The sequence below is a fragment of the Chanos chanos genome, chromosome 7 (genome assembly GCF_902362185.1).
Source record: "Chanos chanos chromosome 7, fChaCha1.1, whole genome shotgun sequence".
Classification (NCBI taxonomy): domain Eukaryota; kingdom Metazoa; phylum Chordata; class Actinopteri; order Gonorynchiformes; family Chanidae; genus Chanos; species Chanos chanos.
Window position 1 is genome coordinate 30,657,990 of NC_044501.1, and position 25,871 is coordinate 30,683,860.

Below are 25,871 nucleotides of genomic sequence, written 5' to 3' on the forward strand. Positions count from 1 at the left end.
CCAAAAGAAAAAGCAAAAGAAAAAGCAGACAAAAAGTGCCCCGGCTCATCCCTTTACTCTGGGAGGGCCTGGAAGGAATTTAGTCAGTACTGTCACATGAAAGAGGATGTAAGATTCATTTTCAGAGACAGTGAGGGATTTAGCTCTGGACGCAGAGGAAAGAACACACTCTTTTGAGTTTTTTTTTGTTTGTTTGTTCGTCTGTTTTAGATGCATATCAGTTTGGTCTTATGAAAACGTATTTTTGCACTTAGGTCATTGTTTAGACCCTGAGGCGTCATGTTCTCATGTTTTTTTTTTTTTTTAGAAAAGGAGATGTTTGTTTTAATTACGTGTTTGGAGCCAACCAGAGTTTGCCCTATGTTTTTAACTGTGGTTTATTAGTGTCTGTTTTACCATGTTTAAATAGTGAGACTCTGTCCCTGTGTGTCTTTGTGTTGGTGCTTGTATATGGTTGGGTTTGTTGTTTTGTCTCATTTATTTTTAGATCAGTATAGTTAGTAACTTAAACTCTGGGTTGTAGTCACATGAGATTTTATGTGAGGACATCATGTCAATTTCCACAGAATTCCATCCAATATTGAGACTCAGAGTATGTGTGGTATGCTGAGGAACAATGTTTGTTCTGAAATATCCCATTAGACCATACAAAAGGAATTTAGCCTTTATTTACTATTCTCTGTGTTCCTTATAGTATTGTTTTGGTCTATGTCCATTTTCCTCTTCCATAGGCAGCCAGTATGCTACTGACAACAGAACTTCACTATCTCACTACAGTATGTCTGAAACCCCACCCAACCCCTCCTCCTTGCTTCTCTGTCCATCGTAGATATTGCTGCCCCCTGTTGTTCAGCCGTGGCAACAGCCGCAGTAGTGTCCTCTATGACATTCCTCCGTTCAGTGGCTGCAGCCGTAATCAGTGTAGGGCACTGTGGTTGACTTCCACTGTAGACGCTTTTATCAGAACAAGAGCTTTGGTTTCATGTCAAGGCTTGAGGTTGAGGATGGTGTGAGAAAGAGAGAGAGAGAGAGAGAGAGAGAGAGAGAGAGAGAGAGAGAAAGTGTGTGTGTGGCTGAGAGTGAGGGAGGGAGAGAGAGGTGAGATTGTGTGTGAGTGGGAAAATCAGCATGTGATCATGTCTTAAAAAAAAAATAGTGAGCAGTCGTGTGTGCTAATGCTCTGAGTTCATTCCAGCTTGAGAGTGAGTATTCCCCTTGGAGATGTGTGTGTGTGTGTGTGTGTGTGTATGTGTGCGTGTGGGTGGGTGTATGCATGCATGCGTGTGTGTGTGTGTGTGTGTGTATTATTGTGTGTTATGCAGCACCTCTGCATATACATCAAATTGTTATATTTTGATAAACTGTGGTCACGCTCACGTCAGTCAGGCTTTGATTCATCACAAAATCAGACACCTCAAGGGTCTTTGAGGACAGCTTACCCTCATTCAGTTCCCATGTGGACAAGGTCCCTCACCTTGTTTATCCAGTTACGAACAGAGCAGCACGATTGACGTGAACCTGGCCTTCGCTGTCGTCCTCCAGATAATATCACATATGCCCTCATCTCTCCATTATCAAGGTGACGATACGATGACAGGTGATGGAGGAGAATACCTGAGAGCAGAGGACCTGAGGGAACTGGGAGATGACTCGCTCCCTGGACAGTACCTGGACGGCATGAACTACCTGCGCTTTAGTTTGGAGGGCGGACGATCTGAGAGGTAGACAGTTTACAATACCGACAGATAGATTACTGTGAGCAATCTATCAATAAAAATATGGAAATGCAGGTGTTTAAGTTGCCTTGTATATCACTTTTCGTTGTAGATCAACTTTTCCATTCACTGTAAATCAGCAAACATATGCTTTAATACTCTATTACGACATGTATGGACTTGTAAGTTATTCTTATGTAGATGTATGTCTGTAAACATGACAAGTCACATTAACTTCAATTAGAAAAAAATCTTGCGTGGTACTTGACAAGGTCCATTAGACCACTTTCTGTTAGAATGTAAAGTAACTATAGGAATTAGAGCTGTCTAAATTATTTCTTTTGGTATGAGACATCTGCTTCCATTTTCCACTAACCTCTCCCTTCTCTTTTTCCGTCAATGCTTACATAGTCGCTTGCAGAGGTATGTTGGAGACAAACTGCCAAGGTCTTAATAGAACAATAACCTAGTCCAGCTAAATCCCACATAACTGCCTTCTTTTAAAATTCCACAAGAGTTCAGACTGGCCGGCATTTGCAGAATGAGTCCAAGCATTTTTTTTCCAGCGATGAAATGTGTTGAACCATAATGTGATGTTGCTAGGGGTTACCAAGTCCATTGTCTGATTTGCCAGTCTTCTGTGCTTCAGTTCGGACAGGTCCTACACGCCCAGTCACCATGGTTACTACTCTCCAAAGCATGACGGGATGATGGAGGACATGCTCCACAGTCAACAGGTGAAGTTTAGGCCTTCATCTATGTGTCATAATAGCAAAATTGTGGTACTAAATTCAGTTGTAATGTAATGGCATTGTCTGAATGTTCCAGTGATCGCTTATATCTGTTACTGGCTTGTATTTTTTCCCTGGTCATATAGTTTTCCAGATCATAAAATGAGGTGCTGATGATATCACACCTTAAGCTGACACAGTGAATCGTCGAAGAGCAACTGTCACGCTAGCTGTTACTTCACATACGTTTGTTACTTTTTTGAAAAAATGATCACAGGACTTCATTCATAGCCGGTGGCGCTTTTACCGCGTTTTGCAAGTTGATTGTTTGCCGCTCGCGCGGTCTTGAGAGCTGTTTCAGCACAGTGCTGTGTTTGTGACATTGTTGACTGCTGTTGCTAACAGAAAGGCCTTTGTCTCGTCGTAGGTATCGTCTCTGGCCAGGGAAAGTGCCAAAGACTCATATCGTCTAAGCTGGGGCACAGAACACCTGGACAACGTGGCATTATCCTCTAGTCCCATTCACTCTGGGTACGTCTTATAAGTCTATGGTATCTTACCAGTTTAAAGGGGTTCCTCAACAACTCTGAACGTTTTTTCTCTCTGTGAATCAAACATAATTCTCTTCGTCATGCGGTGCACCCGGGTTTAGACCACTTACAATCCACTCACACAGACAAAGGGTTTTTTAAAATGCTTAATGGAGCTCCTGACAATTATGTAACTGTTTGTACATGCGATGGCATGTTTTTTTTTCTTTAAAGACATCTTACATGTTCTCTATAAAATTTTAACAAGTTTTGTGTTAGAGGGTTCCCAGTACTGAATGCAAAAATCCCAGTTTTTTGTAATTCTGTCCAGAGTGCAGAGAGAATTGATTTATGTCATTGGTCTGGAAATATCAATCATTTTGACACACAGACTGTAATTACTGTCATGGCCATCAAGCCAGTATTGCTGCTTACCACTGAAAAAGAACAGTAGCACCAAAATAGGGTTTAATACACCAGAGATTTAGGGCTGACTGTTCCCTGTAGCTTATTCAATAATATTTTATCAGGTCAACATTCCAGCCAATTGGCCTAGTGCTCAAGCAAGGTTCTCACAGACATGAGGTTTTTGACCTTGCAGTTGGAACGCAGCTGTGAGTACATTCTGCGATGAATCGTCTTATCATAAACCCTGTCCCGGGAGACGCGCTCAGATTTTAGTCCGTTACAGATGAAGAATCAGTCTTTGTGTTTAGGAAAGCTCAACTTCACTGCGGAGCTCTTCAATCATGAGTTGTTCGCTTCATTTTCCTGCTTTTAGTACTCCTCTTCCACAGACTCTCTCTCTCTTTCTCTCTCTCTTTTTCTCGTTCTCACTCTCTCTCTCTCTCTCTCTTTCTCTCTCTCTTTCTCTCTCTCTTTTTCTCTTTCTCTTTCTCTCTCTCTTTTTCTCGTTCTCACTCTCTCTCTCTCTCTCTCTCTCTCTGTTTCTTACGGGGTCTCTGTTTTGTTCCCAGCCGCTGCTCTCCGTGCCATGATCATGACAATAGCAGGTGACTCAGTGCACTTTGCCTTTACTGTTCTTCCTCTTCTTTCAGTGTGCACCGTCTGTTCAGAGAGCCCCTGTCTCTGTCTCCGTCTCTGTCTCTGTCTGTCTCTGTCTGTCTCTGTCTGTCTCTGTCTCTGTCTCTGTCTCTGACCTGCTCTCCTGATTCGTCTCTGGGCTCTCTCTGGGAGGTAGCACCTCATTAATACAGTTATTTACTGAAAAAAGATAGATAGTGCCATAGATTGACTGCTAGCATTTTAGTTCTTTTTTATTCAGGTAATCCTCCCCACTAGTCTAGAGACAAAGTTGAACTTTCCTTGATGGTGTTGTTTTCCTTTATTTGGTTTGTAGATGGACTGTTGTAGACCCTTGTTTTTCACAGCCACATCTGTTAGTTACTGAGTGTTGTTACCTCCCAGATTTGCCCTCAGGTGTTTCAGGTTAAGTTCATGGATGTAATTGTCATTTCATGAAAAAACAAACAAAAAAACAAAACAAAACCAACTTGGAAACAACTTGCATAAGAGATTGAGACTAACAAAGTTACTGCCTGTGTTTTACATCTTGTCTTTGCTATTCTGAGCATAATGGCTGATGTCATAACATACAGTCGTGCGAAGGGATCTCATTGGTCATTTCTGGCACCTCAGATATAGCTGCCTTTGTCATAACGCTTACATCTCTTACAGCTGTACAGAGCTGTCGTCACCAATGTAGAGTTTAAACCCTTTTTGAAAACTTTTACGGCTGTGTTCATGTTGGCTTTATGACAGAAAACCACATGACAGTTTTGTCTGCCTGTGCACATCAATGTATCACCTTCACTGACAGAGAAATTCACCAAGGTATTTCACAGTGGATGCAGATGCACCTGTGGGTTTTGCCAGCCATATATCTCATGTCTTTATGCTTGTACCGTGCCAAGCTTCGACTGTGGTGTTGATGTACAGTGTAAGATTTTGCATTTTGGAAATCCACTTAACATTTCACTGTTCTATGCTTCCCCCGATATATCAACGTGTATGTCAGAGTGTTTTCACAAAACCGTTGTGTTTGCTTTTGCCATAACATGTTGACATCCAGGTGTAGTAAAATGTATGTTGTGTTTTGTTTATTCATTTGTCAGTGATGCATGTTGTGCCCCTCAGGATTCTCTCACCTTATCCACTCCTCTGTCATTCACAACATTGTTACGTAATATATTAGCATGAGAGTGTTTTTAAGGAATTAATAAAATCTCTCGCAATAAAGGTCCCTTGTCATCTGAATTAAATATTTTACTGCATAGCCATTAATTAATTGAATTTCAGTACTTTTAATGAATCGCTAACTCTCTGTGATCCAGTCTGGAACTTTTCAGCGATGAGTTGTTTAGTAACATTTTTTTTTGTCACCTTTGCCAATTTTTTTTTTTTTGCAGCTTCCTGGTTAGCTTCATGGTGGACGCAAGAGGCGGGGCCATGCGAGGCTGTCGTCACAATGGCCTGCGCATCATCATCCCACCACGCAAGTGCAGCGCCCCCACCAGGGTGACCTGTCGCCTGGTCAAACGCCATCGCCTCGCCACCATGCCCCCCATGGTGGAGGGAGATGGACTGGCCAGCCGGGTCATCGAGGTCGGGCCGTCTGGAGCCCAGTTCCTGGGGTAAGAAACTAGTCTGATTTTATCTTTTGGATTGAACCAAGAAGTGAAAGAGATAAAGCGAAGGGAGAGAGAGAGAGAGAGGGAGAGAAAGAGAGAGGGAGAGAGTAAGAGAGAGAAATTAAATGATACATAGAGGATGGTAGATTATGTCCCTAATATGTCTCATCCAAGTTAAACACAGATCTCTGTGTGCTCTGCTTTGTTAATATCAGGTAACTGTCAAAACGCATTTTGAAATATGTTTATATCTTTGAGATTGAAATGTTTGAGTCATTTAGTCATCTGTACAACTTAAGTAGTCCATTGCTTTGAGCCCCTGGAGTTAAAACTGCCATTCTGTAAGTGATATGATGCTTATTTTGTTGTGCTGTCAAATGTAATATTTGCACAGCTTGCTCGTGTGAAAATTCTGCAGAGGCATCCTTTCATTAACCCCTGTTCTAAATATAACTCAGCTGCTATTGCTTTACCCTACATTGTAACAAGACACCGATGCTATTAACATTTGATGCCGTTTTGTTTTGTTTGTTTGTTTTGTTTTGTTTTTCCTTGGTTCGCTTCATGGCTCGCATTTAAAAAAGCCCCTCCCCAAAAAAGAAACAAACAACAACCAAAAAAAACCCCTTGATTAACCAATTAAAATGTCCTGCTGAGAATGATCCATGGTTGATTTGATATGTACTGGGTCATCTAAGGCCTTGTTCAATCGTCTTCAGTAATGAATATTTAGTAGAACTCACTCAACAGATCAACTGAAGAGTGAAAATGTTTCACATGATGTGGCAAACAAGAAAACACACATATAGTTTTTATGGACTGTTTAAAATTTCAGCACAAGCAGAATGCACTGCGTGCTTAGACCTGAGATGTTGGTGTCTGGATACCTGTCCGAAGGAGATCAATCACACATGTTCTATGTATTATCATTTTCTTGTGAACTACTGAATATCAGATCATTAAGAACATATTTGGGTGTCATGAACACAGCCACACAGGATTTTTTCTGTCTTTAATGCTAAGGGTAGAACCCCCAGGTGATGGTCTGAAAATGAGTGCGCCATAGTTCCTTCATGGTAATTTAGCAAATGAAGCCAAACATTTCGGAATAGGTGTCAGAGACGAGAGCACTTCGCTCGCAAACCAGCGTGTCATCTATCTATATTCTCCTCCTTTCTCCACTGCTGCTAATGGATGATCTTACAGTAAACTACACCTCCCCACTGCCCCGCCCCCTCTGAATGAGGGGGAGAGCTTGGTTAGCCGTATCCTGCAGCTGGGGCCTCCGGGGACGAAGTTCTTGGGGTAGGAGAGACACATATGAAACAATCCATGGATGCTGATCCCACACCCCTGTTTTTTTCTGCCTCTCTGTTACCCTCAAACCCCCCACCCCCCCACCGCCCCACACTTGACTGTGACTCAGTTTGTGTTTTGTCTTGACTACAGCAGTGGTTGGATTTGTATGCACACCTGTGGCTTAGTACATTTTACCAGTGTGATGATGTGTGTCAAAGCCTGTAAAAACAACAACAATAACAACAACAACCTATAAAATCTGTGAAATCACCATCAATCTCTAAATCCATTAACCTTGAGAATGTTATGATAAATAACTTGTGTTACTCTTTGCTGTCACAACACTAACTTGTTCATAACACTCAAGGTTATGTCATGCCAGTACATGCACCATAATGTCATCATGTTGAAACAGGTTTTGACAAGTCATTGCACATTATGACATGTTTATGACATGTCGTAAACAGTACCCATAGTAATGTATCCCCTTTTTTATCCTGTCCTGGTTACTTGTAGTTTTTTTGTGGTCAGTTGTGTGTTGTCAGCTCTGTGTTCAAATCATTTATTTATGTGTTTGTTTATTTATGTTTTAGTTGATTTTGAATTCTTGGTGGTTTTAGTTTAGTTGAGCATGAGTTTCCATAGACATTTCTATGTGCCAGGTGAAGGTCCTGTGGAAATGCCATGCTGGTGCCATGTCTCATTTTTAGTGGCTATCTCAAAAAGTGACTCAATGTCCTGTTCATCACTCACACACACACACACACACACACACTCAAACCCACACATGCAGGCATGTAGACTCACACACACACGCACACATACGCGCACGCACGCACACACACAAAGGTTATGAACTTTGCTTTATCGAGCAGTCATTAACCTTGCTGTTGTCCTGGCTCCCAGACCAGTCATTGTGGAGATACCACACTTTGCTGCTCTGCGAGGGAAGGAGAGGGAGCTGGTGATCTTGCGTAGTGAGACAGGAGAGAGCTGGAAGGAGCACCACTGCGAATACACAGAGGAGGAACTGAACCAGATCCTCAACGGCATGGACGAGGGTCAGCCCCAAACATCAGCATTAAAACTACTTAATCATCACATTACCCACATCTGTATAGAGAATACAGTAAAGGCACCAGATAGATCAAGTCCAAATTACTCCAAGTCTGATTGCTAAATATTGCATATTGTAAATTATGGGGGAAGAATATCATGATTTGTCTACTCACTAACCAGTGTTTATCTCTTTGTACTCAGAGCTGGACACTCCTGAAGAACTGGAGAGAAAACGCATCTGTCGCATCATCACCAGGGACTTCCCACAGTATTTTGCGGTAGTGTCTCGTATCAAGCAGGACAGTAACCTGATTGGTCCAGAGGGAGGTATCCTAAGCAGCACAGTGGTCCCACAAGTCCAGGCGGTCTTCCCTGAGGGTGCTCTCACCAAACGCATTCGGGTTGGCCTTCAGGTACACATAAACACAGATATGAAGCAATAGGCTTTTGTCTCAATCCACAACAGCTAGGTTTTGATACAGACTTCCCAACAAGAGGTTTTCAGTATTTGTTACAATGTTTAAATATTAATATTTGATGACTGAATGATGAGCACTCACTGAATGTATGAAGTTTATAAATATTAGTCGTGGACACATATCCATGCTTACTTCGTGTGTGATTCATGTGTCAGGCCCAACCTGTGACCCTAGACGTGGTGAGGAAGATCTTAGGAAATAAGGCGATGTTCAGTCCTATAGTCACGTTGGAGCCACGCAGGAGAAAGTTCCACAAACCCATCACCATGACGATCCCTGTCCCCAAGAGTTCTACTGACCCTGTGCTCAACGGCTTTGGTGGAGACACACCGACGCTACGACTGCTGTGCAGCATCACTGGTGACACAGAAACACACAGACACGCACACACACACACACACACACACACACACACACGCGCGCACACACACACACACACACATGCAGAGATTCTCACATACACAAGCTTACAGTTCTGCTAACTTGACTTGACACCACACTCACCTTTTTGTTTTCTAGGTGGTACCACTCCAGCACAATGGGAAGACATCACTGGAACAACACCACTTACCTTTATAAACGACTGCGTGTCCTTTACAACAAATGTATCAGCTAGGTAAACTTAGCAGTTTTGCTCCTGAATATGACTTTCTAAAATTTTATTGTCTAAATTGTTTGCTTTTAAGGGGGGAAAACGCCTAAGGTTTACATTCAGTTCTGGTTGGGAAACTGAAAAAAGAAATCTCCTATTTCTCCATTTTAGATTCTGGCTGATAGATTGTCGGCAGGTCCAGGAGTCTGTCAACTTTGCCACTCAGGTGTATCGTGAGATCATCTGCGTACCGTATATGGCCAAATTTGTCATCTTCGCCAAAACGCACGACCCCATTGAGGCACGACTGCGGTGCTTCTGTATGACGGATGATAAGATCGATAAAACCTTGGAACAGCAGGAGAACTTCACAGAGGTGGCTCGCAGCCGAGACGTGGAGGTGAGTAACAGAGAGAGTTCGCGGGGTAGCGGTCCGGTATCTGCCTCATCTGAAGGAAACAGTAACAATGAAAGATTGTGTGTAAATAAAAGACGGATTCTGTTACTTCAGTACTGTCAGTTCTGTCTGTGATCCAGCACTTTGTAGTTCACAGTAATCGTGCTTGTTTTGTGAACATTCCCTTTGCTTTAAAGGTAAAAGGACATATAGTGTTAATGGTTTTCCTGCAGTGGAATAAAACCTTCTAATTATCAGTTATGCCTTAAGAAACTCAATATGCTCACAGGAGTCTTTAATGTCACTGATGCTTCCTACATTTACTCTCTATGTACACCTAGTGCTTTGAGTTTTCAGATGCCACCTGGTGGTGGCTGTGGCCCAGCAACAGTTTTTAAATTTCAATGAGGAGATGGATTGACAGGCCAAAACATCTTGTTGAATTAGGAGTTTAAACCTAGGTTCATCCCACGCAGGTACTGGAAGGAAAGCCCATCTATGCAGACTGCTTTGGGAATCTGGTGCCCCTGACAAAGAGTGGACAGCATCATCTCTTCAGCTTCTACGCTTTCAAAGAAAACAGACTTGCCCTCTTCATAAAAGTAAGAACATTTTTTCCCCGTTCTCTCTCTTTGCCGATGAAACTGATGTGTATCAGAGCCTAATATAATGGTACAACGATACAGGGAAGAAGCTTAGCTATCTATCATGTTTTTGTTGGAGCTAAGTTATGTATAATGTATCTGAATATATTACAACATAATGTAATGCTACGAGAGCATCACTGAAGTTTATGTTATTTGGTACAGATAAGAGACAACACGCAGGAGCCTTGTGGTCGATTGTCCTTCATGAAGGAACCAAGGTCCTACAGAAGCCTTGCCCAGAATGCTATATGCAATCTGAACATTACTCTGCCTGTTTACTCAAAGGTAACCTCACTTGACCTTAATACATTATGCACCTCAGTAGGGAATTCAGGACAGCACAGCCTCTCTAAAGCTTTTTTTTTCCTTTAAATTTTTTATTGGCTTACCAAATGCAATCATTTCTATAACTAATATCTGGTTTTTTTTTTTACATGCATGAATTTTCTGGTGTCGATGCATTTTCATGCATTTTGATACCATAATACACTTGTTATCCAACACAAATGATTTGCATGGTTTGATTGTAACCTTCTCTGTGTAACCCATAAATTTCATGCTTTTAGAGATTTAAATATAATATAACTGTTCTAGGTCCAGTTGGTAAATCAAGGGATTAGTGAAGTGTATTGGCTAAATTCCCACACACAAATATACTTGAAAATCTCTTAAAGTGAAACAATATATCACCTGTGTGTGTAAATCATGAACTAGCTGCTTGGATATCATGAACTCATTGTTTAGGATATCCATGTAGCTCCAGAAACTAGAAGAGGTCTACTGGCTATGAATGCTTTTATTTTTGTGGAGAAAAATGTTTAAATAAATCCTTGATCTGCCAACTGTATCTGTGTTTGCACTCAGAATCTCCCTTTCATGCCATGCCTCATTGACTGGTGCCATTGCCATGGTAACTGCTTTGCCTACTGTCTCTCTCCTTCTCTCTCACTCTCTTTCTTTCTGCTGTATCTATCTGTCAATATCTCTCTCTTTATTCTATTGCTGCTTTTTGCCTCTCAAAGGAATCAGATTCAGATCAAGAGCCCGATGAGGAGGTAATTGACGGTCTATTTTCTTCTTTGCCATTAACATCATGGCTTTGTCTCTCTTCTTAGATTCAAGACAGCCACTGACTTCCTCGGTGTGCTGTAGACTTTGGTCTGTGCTCTCTCCTAGATAAACACTGAATCAAGGACAGTGTTTTGTAATGAAACACACAGTGTGTGTTTTCAGGAAGAATGTCTTATCAGGTTCTGTTGACAGTTAAAAAAACGAAACAAACAAACAAACAAATAAAAAAACCCTTTTGATACCTGGCAGGGAAGAATAGGGTAAAATATGTTGTGGGTCAGTTGTAATACTGACATGTCTTGAAGAAAAGAAAAAAGAAAAGAAAAGAAAAGAAAAGAAAAGAAAAGAAAAAGAAAGAATAGAAAAGAAAAGAAAAGAAAAGAAAGTAAACCACAGAGCCCCCCCCCCCCCCCCCCCCCCCCCCGACCAATCCCCAAAAAACCCTGTTCACATGAGGCAGAGATGATGTAACGATGGATAAATGAAGTCCACCTTTTTATCTTCTGTAGATTTCAAGAGAATGTCAATATTAAAACTGACAAGCATTTGTTTGTTTCTTGCTCTCCCTGACATTCCACTGAAGAAGTTAAAATGTGTGGTATGAAGCTCTTAAAGTACAAAATGCTTAGTGGTCATTGAGTGAACACAAGAATGGCTAGTTGTCAGAATCGCTCGATATACACAAAATCTGTAAATTGCCAAGAAATTTGAAAAAAATGTTCCAGTTTTCCAGTCCCAGTCTGAATAATATAGTTACAGTTGCATGTGTCCATGTTCTTATGTCTCAATATTGAAATGCTTTTACCTTTTTGTGTCCCTCTTTACAGACCAGCGGAACGCTTGGAAAATGTAAGCTATTTATTCTCCTGTGCTGAAATATGATTTGTTTTACCAATAAAAGGATTAAACATACTAACACTCTTTGTAACTATACTAATATAACTTGAGTAAGTGTTAACTTTAGTAAGCTCTTTCATGTGTGTTTATGCTTGTTTACTAATGATAAAGTTTGTATCAACTGATAGTACAATGAACCAGTGTACATCAATGTTAAGAAAGCTCCAGAACCCAGCTTTGATTGAAGCCCATTATACTTTTATCATCATCATCATCATCATCATCATAATCATCATCATCAATATTATTATTTAAAAAAACAAAGAAACAAAAAAGTCAATATCACTTCAAATGATGGTAATGCTCATCCCCAGTATTTGTCATATGGAACGGTGTATGCTTTTTTCAACTCTCCCATTGCCTGTGTAAGTTGTAAGTCATTTGAATTTAAAGAAGGAAATGAGAGAGTTTTTAGATACACCGTTGATATGAAATTGATATCGAGTTAAATTCATTCATATCACGGTGATGCTGATGTGTCCAGGTCAAAGTTTGTAGATTCCCATTCAATTCTGACTTTTCATTCACTGTAGCATAAATCTGCAAAGCAAATTAGATAGCCAATGTCCCTCCCATATTTTCCTATGCATATATATCCTTGTGATTGTGTTCCCTGACCCTTAGTGACCCATCCAGTTATCTTTTATTCCCTCAGTGATACAACATGCATGTTTCAGTGCTCTTTACATGCATACATAGGACACATACTATACTTGCCATTACGCATGTGGTTATACAGATAAATATATGTGTATGTGTATGTATGATTGGAAAATAGTTGAGTAAGATTTCCTCATTTGTACTATGTATGTAGCAGATCACATACATAAGCAAGAGGGAGACTGTGTAATACATTAATAATGCATTGGCATTACCTAGCAACCATGTAGCAATATTATAAAAGAAAGTGTTTTGGAGACAACTTTGGAATTGATAGTAGATTTGAAATATTAAAGCTGTGTTAGATTAATACAATGCTGTTACCAAAAACAGTCATGGTGATCATCATTTGGTTGATAATTTTATCAACATATATTTATGAACGAATAATGACTTTCTGGACTTGAATTACTGTCAACAGAAAGTCCGCATGCTTGTTAAAGCTTTTAACATGTAAACCATTAATGGAACATTCAGGCTCTAGCAATTTTATTAGACAACTTAAGTTAGTGATGAGAGTCTGAGGTTATACCATTTGTCTCAGAACTAGTTCACTGGAACTTTTGTAAAACAGTTGGTAACAGCAGCTGTAATTGACTTTGCCAGTGTATTGGATGTATACACTGTGCACACTGATTAGGACAATAATCTCCACACTATGTAATATGAAGTCTTAGGGAAAATTTGAAATGATCTGCTACTAAAATTGGTTGCTAACTCATTTTTCAACTGGAGCTGCATGTCCATAATACCCCTTTGCTTTGCATGGAAATAACTTGGCTTAACTTTGAGTGTGTTGAATTTTGATGAGTGTGAGTGTGAATGCGTGCTTTTGCTAAACATGGGAGTTCTTTTAAATGTTTGTTTGCTTAACATTTGCCATATTAGTTCTCTGTCACTCACTATCAAAACATGATAATTTGATTTGGTTTTGCATTATTTTCTGTGTAATATGTTCATAAATTTGGGTGATAGCATTTTTAAGGAATCCTGAGTTCCAGACAGTGCATGATCCTTGAAATATCAATTCCATCCTCAAATACTTTATTTGAACATGGTCCATTCTATTTTAACTTAAGTTGATTTTTTCCCATTTTAGCTCTGAAAGAATTAAAGAGTCCTGAAACTTGGACAGTTCATACCACTGGCTTTCTTTTGGAAACAGAAAATGTTTTTCATTGTTTGTGAAATCTTTTTTTGTTTATCTCTCTTTTTTTAGACATGAGTTTAACATCTTGTGCAATCTTGAGATGTCTGCCTTTGTGTTGCTACATTTCAGTATGTGTCCCCGTGCTGGTTAATGTTTTCAGCGCCTTTCTTTTTTGTTTTCCATTATCTTGTAGTTTTGTTCTTGCTTTTTGTGCCTTTGCGTGTGAATGTGTTGTGATACAAACCGTGGATAAGCAAGTTATTTCCTGATCATTTTCCTTCCCCTCCTTAAGACTTAGTTTGAGTTTGCTTTGCAGTTATATTCTCCCAAGTCCAATGGATCCACTATCCATGGCTTCATTCCACTTATACCTTCCCTCTGGTTCCTTTTGTGTACTGCCCTCTGATCCATGAAAACTTTGTGGTTGTCCTATCCTGATCCTGATCATATTTTTAAATCTCTGTTCCCTTTCATTTCAATTTTGGTTTATTTACTCCTTAAATATCCAAATTCAAAATGGAAGATGATGAAGAGACTGAGACATCAACAGAGACATCTGTCCTGAAATCACAGTTGATCAGAGATTCCCCTGCCCTTGCAAGCCCTGATTTGCTATCAGATGTGTCAGACATGAAACAAGACCTAATCAAAATGACTGCCATTCTGACCACGGATTCTGCAGAGAAGTCAAGCCCTATGGATTCGGGTGGTCTGGAAAAGGGGGTGGAGGAGGTGTCAGGGGAGCCTTTTGAAATAATGGAAAAGGTCAAGGAGGATTTGGAAAAAGTTAGTGAGATTCTTCGGAGTGGAACTTATGAAGATGAGACGGTAGGGGAATCTGCAAAAGCAGATGGCCGTCATTATACAAAGGATGAGGATTGGGTCCTTCTTACAGACAGTGAAATTGAGGAGGCCAAAATGATGGCTGCCTTTGAGACTCAAGAGCCTATGTTGCGGGAGGTCAGAGTAAACCGGGGGGCTCCTAGACCAAAGGGTGTAAAGGATATATCTGGCATGGAAACATACCTTAGTAGTGACCTCAAAGAATACTTACTGGATGTACCTGCAAGTTCTGAGTCTCCGTCACAGGACAGTGTTGTCCAGGAAAAGTTTAGCGAGGTTGTGTTGCGCAAAGGTGGTAAAAAAATGATCCCAGTAGTAACAAAAGACACTAAGACTCTTGTAACTGAGGTAAAAAAGCCTATTAGGAAGAAAGTTCCACAGGGGCATGCAGATGATTTGCACACACAAGACTCTAAAGTGGGTACTACGAGTAAGACTACAGACAAGTCTGCTGAAGAGGATACCCATCTTAAAGCCCCTGCAGAACGGAAGAAGTCACCTGTCTCTCCAGTGGTCGAGGAAACACCTATTGGGTCCATCAAAGATAAAGTCAAGGCCCTTCAACAGAAGGTAGAGGAGGAGCAAAAGGGCCGCAAGAAAACTACCAGCAAACCTTTAAAAGGGGCTTCAGAAAGTAAACTGTCTCATGGCACCAAAGAACAAAAAACAACTGCCTTGAAAAAAACACACACTCCCCCAAAATCGCCAAAATCTGAATCTGAGAGGCTGGAAGAGACTATGTCAGTCAGGGAGTTAATGAGAGCTTTCCAGACAGGTCAGGACCCATCAAAGAGAAAGGCGGGGCTTTTTGAACATAAAGCAAGTTCTAAAACAGAGCAAACACACACAACTAAAGCAACAAAAACAGCTTCTTCAGAGTCAAAGTCCTCCACAAAGACATCTTCACCTGGACGAGAAATATCATTGGATGCTGTTAAACCCGAAGCTGTCCACGAAGAAAAGGACATAGAAATTAGTCCAGACAGAAAACATTCTGAAGACTTTAGTGCAGAGATAAGAGCAGAGCTGCAGGACAATGCTCAGTATCAACAATTCAAGTGTACAGTTCAAGATGAGAAAGTCTCAAGCGTAGACTCGTCAGGTCCCTCCACCCAATCAAGCATGACAACAATTCTCCCCAAAGACCTGTCCAAAGAGTCCAGTGAGTTTCTGCTTGACACAGCCATTCAGAACAACACACTTGATGATAGCTCTGATAGCCTTAAACACGAAGGTATTGCAGATTCACCAAATGTCAGCCTTGGTGATGCAGAGCCTCATATTAGCTCTGAGGAGAGCTACAAACATGAAGGCCTAGCAGAGACCCCTGAAACAAGCCCTGAAAGCCTTTCGATATCACCCAAAAAAGCAGACCCATCTATGCTTGAGAAGGCTGCAATGGGCACAGTTGCCTCCAAAGACATGTCTGGTGGAGTTACTGCAACCACCTCCTCCTCCAGTACAGTGACTTCTGATGGCCAGATGGTAACAACTCTCCGTTCATCTGTCAGAAAACAAGTGGAAAGTCCCTCAACAAGTGAGTCTTTGTGTGCTATCAGGGGCAAAGTAGTTAAATTTGGGGATGAAAAAACCTCTGTTGATAAGGACAGTGTTCCACCATCATCTAAACCATTTAAATCTCGAAAGCTAACAAAGAGGGGTTCCGAAACGATAGAAAGTTTTCTGAGTGATGAGGAACCCTCTGATGGTCAGCCAGCCTCAACCTCTGTTGACTCTCAGGCTACAAGGGCAGCTGCACAGGGTCATGGTGGTTTAGAGCTGCATCTCAGACACCAAGATTCAGAGACCCTTAGTCCAGTAGCTGATGATTCCTTGACAATTAGTCACAAGGACTCTTTAGAGACTAGTCCCCTCATGGAAGACAACTCCTCCCATAAAACCCCAGACTCCATCGAGCCTAGTCCAACAAAGGAGTCCCCCTGTCGTGACTCCTTAGAAAGCAGTCCTGTAGAGCAGAAAACCAACTTGACCTTCCCTTCTACAGTAGAGCAACCCAGTGAGACTACAGGGCACCTGACATCCTCCAAAGCCCCTGAGTTCCCCCCAGACATTTTGCGTAGTAGGCTTCTCCGAGACCAGGAAGGTAGTGCCGACGATGACAGTTGTGAGCAGACATCTCAGCTGACAAGTTCGGGTAAGAGTCCCCTCTCCCCAGACACCCCAAGTTCTGAAGAGGTAAGTTATGAGGTCAATCCTAAAACCCCGGACCCCATGGTCCTGTCCATGCCCATAAAGCCATCTGTCATACCTGAGGACGCAGAGGAAGATGATGAGTCGGAGTGTGGCCTGACCCAGAGGAAGTTCACCCCAGACGAAGAAATGTTTAAAATGGCTGCCAAAATAAAAACATTTGATGAGATGGAACAAGATGCCAAAGGCAAAAAGGACAGTAGAAAAGATGCCAGATCCTCCCAGACATTGCTAGTGTCTGAGGCAGGAGATGATAGCGTCAAACTGATTGGGCTTGCATCCAAAGATGAAACATCCTCAGGGGATGAGCCGGGGATCACTGAGCCCAAACAGGGCTCAGAGGTTACTCTATCTGTTGAACCCATTATTAAAGTACAACCTCCCTCTCCTTTTCCAGCAGGTGTACATAAGATTCCCATAAAGGCAGAAGGCGTTGACCAAAAGGAGGCCCACAGTACAGCAGCATCAGCCAAAGCAGATGTGGGGGGACCTCATTCTGTCTCAGAGCAGCAGGTCACAAAAGCTGATCAAATCTCCCAAGAACCTTATATTCAGCCACATAAGGAAAAAGGACCTGCTCCTCCTAGCAGTGAAGTTACCAGCGAACATTTAAAAAAGACCTCCATGTCAGAGGGCACAGAATCCCTTCTAAAAACAGTCAGTCCTTCTACCAGCTCTGATGGGGCTTCAAATATAACTGATGAACAAAAGGAAGAAAGCTTGAGAAAATCAAAAGGAGGCAAAGATGATGATGAGGGTGGAAAACAAAAGGATGCAGCCAGCCCTAGGCGAGATGATTTTAAAGATTTGTGTCAGGCAGAACATAATGTAACTGATGAGGTAAAAGGTGATCACATGAGGCATTCAGGGGCTTCTGAAATAGATTTAGGTGGAGACTTCCACAAGAACGATACTGACACTGCTCCTCTTATTATTGGTCAAACAAGGGAGACATTTAAACCAGAAATATGTATTTATGATGATACAGAAGAGGATGATGAAGATGAAGAACCTCCCAAAACTGAGTCTAAGGGAGTAACTGCAAGAGTGGAGGCTGACCATTGGAGTGCAATGAGAGAAGATGATGATGCCTTTGCTGCCAGGGTCAAAGAAGAAGAACAAAAGATTCTTGGCTTAATAGTAGACAGGCAGTCCCAGGGGGCAACCCCAGACACGACTCCAGGTAGGACACCTACAGAGGAGGGAACACCGACCAGTGAACAAAACCCTTTCCTCTTTCAGGAAGGTAAACTGTTTGAAATGACTAGAAGTGGTGCAATAGATATGACAAAAAGGAGTTATGAAGAGGAAGGGTTTGCATTTTTCCAAATAGGTGAACAGCCAATTGAGGAGGCACTAACAGAGGAGGTGAGGGATGATCATGGTGGAGAATCCACTGGTGCAGAGAGTGAGGTTGGTATTAACCTGTCCCTGAAACTAAAGTCAGAGGAAGACGATAAAATCTCAAAGGAGGCTGTTGATTCTTCCCTCTGCTCTTCAGTTGAGGAAGATCAGACAGCTGCAGCTTCCAAAACAGATGCCTCAAAATCTAGAATTCCCATTAAAATGGGGGTGTCTGCCTCAGCCAAAACTACAAAAAAAGACCAAACAGCAGAAGCTGCAGAGGTAAAACCAGAAAAATTAACAGAAGATAGCCCAGCAGGGCCTGACCTTGTATCTCCAGGCCCTGTAATAGCTAATGTCCAGACAGCAGTGTCAACTGTCACTAGATCAGTTTATTCTCAGCAGGACCAAGAGTCCTCCGATTCCTCACCAGAGGAACAGCATTCAGTTATAGAACTACCCAAAACACCTGAAAAGAGTATCCCAAGTTCAGATGAGTTGACAAAAGCATCGGCTAAGTCTGTGACAAAGAGTATAGTTCATGCTGCATCATCCCCCTCATCAAAAACATCTCGCAAAGAAACATCTGCATCTCAGAAAGAAACTCCAGTTGAAGAGGAAGGAAAACCCAAATCAAGAATTCCAGTGAAGGCTAGCTCAGTAAGATCTGAAACCAGATATGATGCATCAGTAAAACGTGGTGAGTCTCTAATGGACAAAAAGTCAAAAACAACTGTAAAGGTTGAATCTAGAAGAAAATCTGAGACAGACACAGGTCCCTCCACAGGTGCTAAAGCCAAGAGGTCTTCCAAAACCAAGAGCTACTGTGAAACTGACTCCACCAAGCAACCAGCAAAAAAGGAACAGGGTCGTCCAGCAAGTAGTGAGTCATCCAGCAAACCTAAGACATTCCAGTCAAAACTTCCAGTTAGAGGCAAGCCTGGTCAGCCAATCCAAACTTCCACTCCAAGCAAAGGGAAAAAGGATTCGCCCACAGACACATGCAAGCAGTCAATTGAGTTTTTTGAAGAGATTAGTGACGAGGCAGCAAAGCTAGTGGAAAGGTTGGCACAGGCTGAGAGAGAGAAAGAGCAAGAGCTAGAGGCTGCGACCGTGTCGGATGATGAAAGCAGCACCATAGACGCCTCAGTTATAGAAAGCGAACCTTTCCCCGACATGCACATGCCTCTTGCTGAGGACGTCTTTGTCATTAGGCCCCGATGGGACGACCCTGTTGAGACGCAGATGGAACGAATCCCTGATGATAAAGCCCAAGTCCAAAGTCAAGGTATCCCCCTTCTCACAGGGCCATTCTCTCTATCTTCCGCCTCCGTTAGTGATGAAGGTGCTGCCTCTCTGTCTTATAGCTAAAGCTTCAACTCTTTGTGGTGCTTCTGTGGTGTCTGAGCTGTGTTTGTTATTGTGTCTTCTCCTTGTATGTGTCCTAAAAATCTCAAGATTGACTGAAAGGTTGTCTAATTTAGATTTTCATGTATGTAGGGATTCCTCAAGTCTATGTTTAGCCATCAGATTTGACTCTGCAAATTCTCTTTTGCCATACTGCCAAATACTAAGCCATAGCAAATTAGATCACATTTCACCTGATTTTTTAAAAAATCTAAATCATATGACAGTGATTTCAAGTCATTTCAAGATCCTGTTTGTAATTTCTTGGACCAAATGTTTGGAAAACTTTTCGTTTTTCTGTATTACTTTTTATAATAGTTCTGAAATTAATTAGTGATATACAGAGTTATTTTGGAGCTTTGTGAATCATGTATGAAATATAGCATTTTACTTCAAAATTTTCTACTTGGAGATGTTTTAAAAGAAGCCTTTGTTATATTGGTTTTCTGTTTTTATTTTTTTTTCCTTTTTGGACCGTAATAGTTGGTGACTGTATGATCAATTTCCAAGCAGGAGAAAGCCAGTGAAGATACTGTTGTAGATATAGTTTGCTTGAGTACAGGATTCCTCCTCAGTAAGTGTGAGTAATACCAGCTACCTTTTTGAAATGCTGGCCTTAAGCATTTCTTACTGTTGTGGTAATATTTACAGTAGATCCACAGGATGAAGCTGAACGGAGAGAAGGACGGTTGGCAGTTATTGCTGACCATCTTGGCTTCAGCTGGACAGGTAAGGAGCCCTGCACGAAATTGTGGTTAAGGGAAAAGAGTAAAGGGGGCAGGCTAAAGGGTCACACAATTAACATCCAAAATCAGTCAGTGAAAGGAAGTTACATTTATATGGTCAATAACGGGTTGTGCACACAAACTCAGAAATACAAAAACAGCTATCCACAATATTATTCACAAGGCCTATGTATAATGATATGTGCGCAGAACTTCTGGTTGGAAAACAGAAGTGTCATTTGTAGTGAAGGTGATAAAAGGTGGCTGGCGTGTTTAATTATTGCTTTATTTTCCCATAAGTAATTACTCACCTCTTTTTCATATCATCATCCCATCCTTCTATGGTAGTAGGGTTGGGTAGGATAATATCACCATGTTTTAATGTTCTTTTTGCATGTTTGCAAATTTCCGTCATTTTAGATGTCAATATAGCATTAAGCATGTTTGTTCATGCTTCACCAGAAGTTCACCATATATCCCATAGAAGGTATCATGGGATATAATTACATTTGAGTTTATTTGTGACCATAGCACAACCATTCAAGAGGAGTATTTCCCAGATTGTTGTCTGCACTGACTTCTCAAGTACTGGCCAGTTTACTGTTTTGTTTTACTGTTAAGAGTTTCTGCACTTAGGAAAATGTTGCTCTGAATAGGAAAGAAATAAAAGTACATAGCAAAATTCTTGTTTTTTGTTTTCATTCCTGCAGAGCTGGCTCGTGAGCTGGAGTTCAGTGAGGAACAGATTCATCAGATAAGAATTGAAAATCCAAACTCTCTACAGGACCAAAGCCATGCATTGATAAAGTACTGGACAGAAAGGGAGGGCAAGCATGCCACAGGTTACACATGATATGTTTACCAATATAAACTAATATCACAGTATTATAAATAGTTACTCTATTTACTTTATCAAAGTTCAGTTAACAGTTGATAGGTTATGTTCGACTTTAAAATGTATCTATTCATTGAAAAGTGATGTTCTGTTGTTTATCCAAAATTACATCATCATTTGGGGCGGTATATTTGGAGTTGTGAGCATCAACTTTTGTTGATTGTAGAAAAAGAATCAATGATTTGATTTTCAATGAGCCTTATTTACCTTCAATCATCATCTGGATTCGTCAACAGAGAACACTTTGCTCAAGAAGCTCACCAAGATAAATCGCATGGACATTGTGCATCTCATAGAGACAAAGATCAAGTCCAGTCAGGAACAGTCATCACACACCTATGCAGAAATAGAACAGACCATATCACTGGACCACAGTGAAGGTACAGTTGCCCATTCCTCTTTCAGATGCCTAAAATGATTTGAAAATCTTATTATGTAACACACCCTGTGATGGACTGGCGACCTGTCCCAGGTGTTTCCCGCCTTTGCCCAATGAACACTGGGATAGGCTCCAGCACCCCTTGACCCTAATTAGGATAAGTGGCTTTGAAAATGAATGAATGAATGAATATTACATAACAAATAATGTATTTTTTCAGGCTTTTCAGCTTTACATGAGGACATTGACAGCCCCCGGCCAGGTCGGCGAACAGACGTCAGCCCTAAAAGACCAGAATCTGAGCAACAGCCTCCAGTGGTGTCTGAGGAGGATCTTTCATCCAGTATGTCTTCCCTTCATGATACCTTAGCACGAGGAGACACTGATGTGTCTGTGGCTGAGGTTCTGAGGCATGCTCAGAAAGAGAAGCTGCAGACAGAGATAAAAAAGAGTCCAGAGGGGGCACAGTAAGTCCAACTTATTTTTATTTATTTTTTACAGAGGGTCTGTGAAACAGGGAACATTAAATGAAATCAACAATAATTCATTCACATCCCAGCCTAATTAAGAGCATTAACAGCTACATTACTGAGGCCCTGTCTATCAGTTGATGCTAGAGTGTCAAAATAAATTGTCATCACATTTTATCTGAACTTTTTGCTTGTTAGGGTGGCTGGAGGTTTGCAAACTGGTTTTGAGATGATTGGACTGAAGCAACACTATCCGGGCACTATCAAACAAGTAAGTCCTTTCTTTACACTGTACAAAACTGTTCCATGGAGACTCCAGAGTCATGTGTTTGACCCAGTTTACAAAGGGGGGGCCACGCCCAACGTACCATCAGACAACATGCCCCCACAGCCCTCCTCTAGTGTCGATGACCCTCTTCAAGAGCTAGGGGCTACTGGCTACTCTATGTCAGTCCCGGTCCACCACACTGATGACAAAAAGTCATCCCTCAGTTTCAGTAGAGATCAGAGACAAAACCAGAAGTCTAGCTGGATAAACATGGCTGATTTTGGAAACACTTTGCTTGAGTCAGACCGGGCTGAGCCCGATTTCCATGAGCTCTCTGTGGAACTAAAGCAAGCACCTGATGATTACATGTCCACTTGTAGCTCCAATGCTGCACTCCCTGCAACTCCGCAATCAAGTGATAGTTCCTCTGAGAAAATTGCGTTGGCTCAGGCCTCACAGGCTGACCGTCCTATTGAAGAGCCCAGGAAACTAAGCCCAAGAGAAGAATACACGAGACAGCACGTTGAGGAGATTTCAGAAAAATTTTACAAAACACTGTTTGGTGCAAGTGTAGACTCTGCAGCATCCACATCTAATCAGTCTGCTAACAAGGACGAGGGAGGTGGTACAGAGCACACATCCATACGCATATTTGCAGAAGATATGGATGGAATCTTCCATGCCACCACTATTTATGCAGGAGAATCACCAACCTCAACAGTCCAGACCTGTTCTTCAGAATCACCCAGCACCTCTGCTGTTCAAGAGAGTGATTCAGCAGAGAAGACTGACAGTTCTACACTGATTCAGATATCACCTGACTCAATTACTTGGACAGAAAATCATCCTCCAGGTTCTCCAGTAACTGGAAAGATAATTTTAAAATCCACTCTAATTGAGACTGAGTACAAATCTGACATTACTATGCAAATTTCTCAACCTAACCCAACAGATTCTCAAGCCCCAACAACTAAACATGGTACCACTCTCTATGTACCACTTCCTGACTACAGGCCACTCACACCAGTATCTTTGATTGAATGTAGATCACTGTCACCAGATCGTGGTTCTGAATACATGGCTGATGTAGAGATATCTATCAATGAATATCGATCTTCCTCACCAGAATCAGTAGTCTCACTCAGTGAGTACACACGATTATCTCCTGACTCTCCAACGCCGGGAACGTTTAGACCAGAATCTCCAGACTCATATACACTGTTGGCTGAATTTAGAACATCCTCACTTGAGTCAGTAGCATCTTTAAATGACCAGAATCAACTCCCGCCTGACTCTCCCTTACCAGACTTTAGGCCTGCTACACCACTGCCACCCGTTGTTGATTGTGAAATGCCTGAATACACTATACATGTTGAAGCCTGTAGAGCTTCACCTACAGCAGGTGATGAACATTTACCACTCGCTCCATTTACATCATGCAGTGCGATTAGAGGAGGGTTGTCCTATTTAATGGTGGATGACATTCATAGACCAGTATCACCAGGGTCAGTTGCTGAATGTAGGTCGCTATCACCTGAATCAAATGGATCTCTGACACCTGAGTTATTTACCTCTGAAATAATGGATAGAGCATCATCTCCAGAACAAGGTTCAGAATACTGGTCTCCATTGCTAGCTACTTTCTCTATTGACAAAAGAGCATCTTCTCCTGAATCTACCATATCTGTAGATGTTTACAGGCCACTTTCTCCTGATTCACCAGTACCCTACTTTACACCAATTGTACCGGAATCCTCAATGCCTTTAATTGAATCTGTGCCGGCGTCACCCATTTCAGAAGTTTCAGACACAGAATATGAAGCCTTTAGCTTTTTAACATTATTGTTTGAAAGTCGGCCATCATCCCCTGAATCAACAGTGTCACTTAATGAGCTCAGATCTCTTTCTCCAGATTCACCAGTACCCACCTTTAAATATACAGTGAGTGAAACTGTAATAAATATTGGAAGGTACACATCATCACCAGTATCAGAACCATTTGACTCAGATAGCGACTCAGATATTGAGCCAGTTTCACCTTTATCCTTTTTGAATGAGAGCCGTCCTTCATCCCCCGAATCAATAGTATCAGTACACCAGTATACGCCTCTCTCGCCCGATTCACCCATACCCAGCTTTGGAAAACCAACATATGAATCTTTTACTTCTACAAAAGCATATAGATCATCATCCCCTGAGTCTGAAATTTCAGATACCGATGGTGAGAATATTTCATTGCATTTTGAGAGTCGGCCCTCTTCACCTGAATCAAGAGTATCTGTAAATGAAGACAGGTCTCTTTCACCTGACTCTCCAGTACCTTCATATGGCAAAGCATACACTGACTATACTACCTCTGTAGGAGAACACAGGTCATCCTCACCTGAACTGGAATTATCAGAAGACGAATGTATGCAGTTTGATCCAATGCTCTTGGAAATGGAACTAAGGTCAGAATCCCCAGAGTCAAGTGTCTTAGAGACTATACCTCCAATACCATTCAAATCTTTAGAAGTAACCACATGTAATGAATTGTTATCAGCTGAATCTACCATTCTTAAAACTGAAGATCAAATTTCAACTTTAACAGTTTCAGCTCAAGCACAATCAGCATTAAAGTCACCATTAAAAGGAGCTGAACAAATTTCTGAAGACATGCTCCCTGTATTTCAGGACATGTCTGTTGTAAAGATAGCAAAGACAAAAGGTAAATTAGCTGAGAATATAAAAGACGGTTACCCACTGGACAAACCAGATAGTTCTGTTCATTTGCCATTGGCACCAACTAAATCTTATGAGAAAGAGAACCAAATGTCCACTGAACCCAAATATGACACCGTAATGGAATTTTCTCCCCAAAAACTGTCATCAGATTCAGAGACCGTTGACCTTGAAGATAACTCTTCAAAATCTCAATTGGTATCCCCTAATCCTAAAAAACACATGAAAAGCAAATCTAAACCTATTTCTCAGAAAGCCATACCATCTGAGACATATACTGAGAAAGACAACGAATTGAAGACCATAGAGTGCACACATATGTCTCAGAAACCACCATCAACACCGGAGACAACCTCTGAAAAGGTGTCACCTTCTGAATTGGCCAGTGAATTTGCAAATGAATCCAGGTCTGAATCATCACCTCCTGAAGCACAATTTTTAGGTTCAGTGAAGCCGGAATATAGGCTTATGTATAAAGCAGTGCCCCATAGTCTTGTGGCACATGTCTATGACCCTCAGTATAAAGGTGAAACGTATTGTAGTAAGCCCGGTGTATTTGAATATGTGGGAAGTATTCTTACAACTACAGAGACATCAGTCTTTGGATCTCATTTCAGTTCAACATCTCAACTCGCTGAATGCTTACATGCTGTGCAGACAACTACATCAGTGGTCACAGAGCCTGAAATTGTATATGAGAATGATGGAGCAGTATCAGATGAACATAGAC

The 25,871-nt window shown here is 41.4% G+C and overlaps 1 protein-coding gene across 1 annotated transcript in view; it reads left to right on the forward strand.

Moving 5' to 3' along the window:
* Window positions 1-25,871, forward strand: part of ank2b (ankyrin 2b, neuronal) — an 82,491-nt gene that overhangs the window by 45,422 nt on the left and 11,198 nt on the right. The window contains exons 25-47 of the mRNA XM_030780510.1: window positions 1,580-1,721; window positions 2,127-2,138; window positions 2,365-2,452; window positions 2,874-2,977; window positions 3,954-3,989; window positions 5,406-5,630; window positions 6,834-6,932; window positions 7,833-7,987; window positions 8,187-8,398; window positions 8,620-8,824; window positions 8,984-9,080; window positions 9,228-9,456; window positions 9,930-10,055; window positions 10,263-10,385; window positions 11,123-11,155; window positions 11,999-12,020; window positions 14,402-17,518; window positions 17,573-19,564; window positions 20,335-20,412; window positions 21,119-21,250; window positions 21,540-21,683; window positions 21,903-22,149; window positions 22,351-22,423. Of these exons, the coding sequence (XP_030636370.1) occupies window positions 1,580-1,721; window positions 2,127-2,138; window positions 2,365-2,452; window positions 2,874-2,977; window positions 3,954-3,989; window positions 5,406-5,630; window positions 6,834-6,932; window positions 7,833-7,987; window positions 8,187-8,398; window positions 8,620-8,824; window positions 8,984-9,080; window positions 9,228-9,456; window positions 9,930-10,055; window positions 10,263-10,385; window positions 11,123-11,155; window positions 11,999-12,020; window positions 14,402-17,518; window positions 17,573-19,564; window positions 20,335-20,412; window positions 21,119-21,250; window positions 21,540-21,683; window positions 21,903-22,149; window positions 22,351-22,423 (7,691 nt within the window). The remainder of the gene's footprint in view (window positions 1-1,579; window positions 1,722-2,126; window positions 2,139-2,364; window positions 2,453-2,873; window positions 2,978-3,953; window positions 3,990-5,405; window positions 5,631-6,833; window positions 6,933-7,832; window positions 7,988-8,186; window positions 8,399-8,619; window positions 8,825-8,983; window positions 9,081-9,227; window positions 9,457-9,929; window positions 10,056-10,262; window positions 10,386-11,122; window positions 11,156-11,998; window positions 12,021-14,401; window positions 17,519-17,572; window positions 19,565-20,334; window positions 20,413-21,118; window positions 21,251-21,539; window positions 21,684-21,902; window positions 22,150-22,350; window positions 22,424-25,871) is intronic.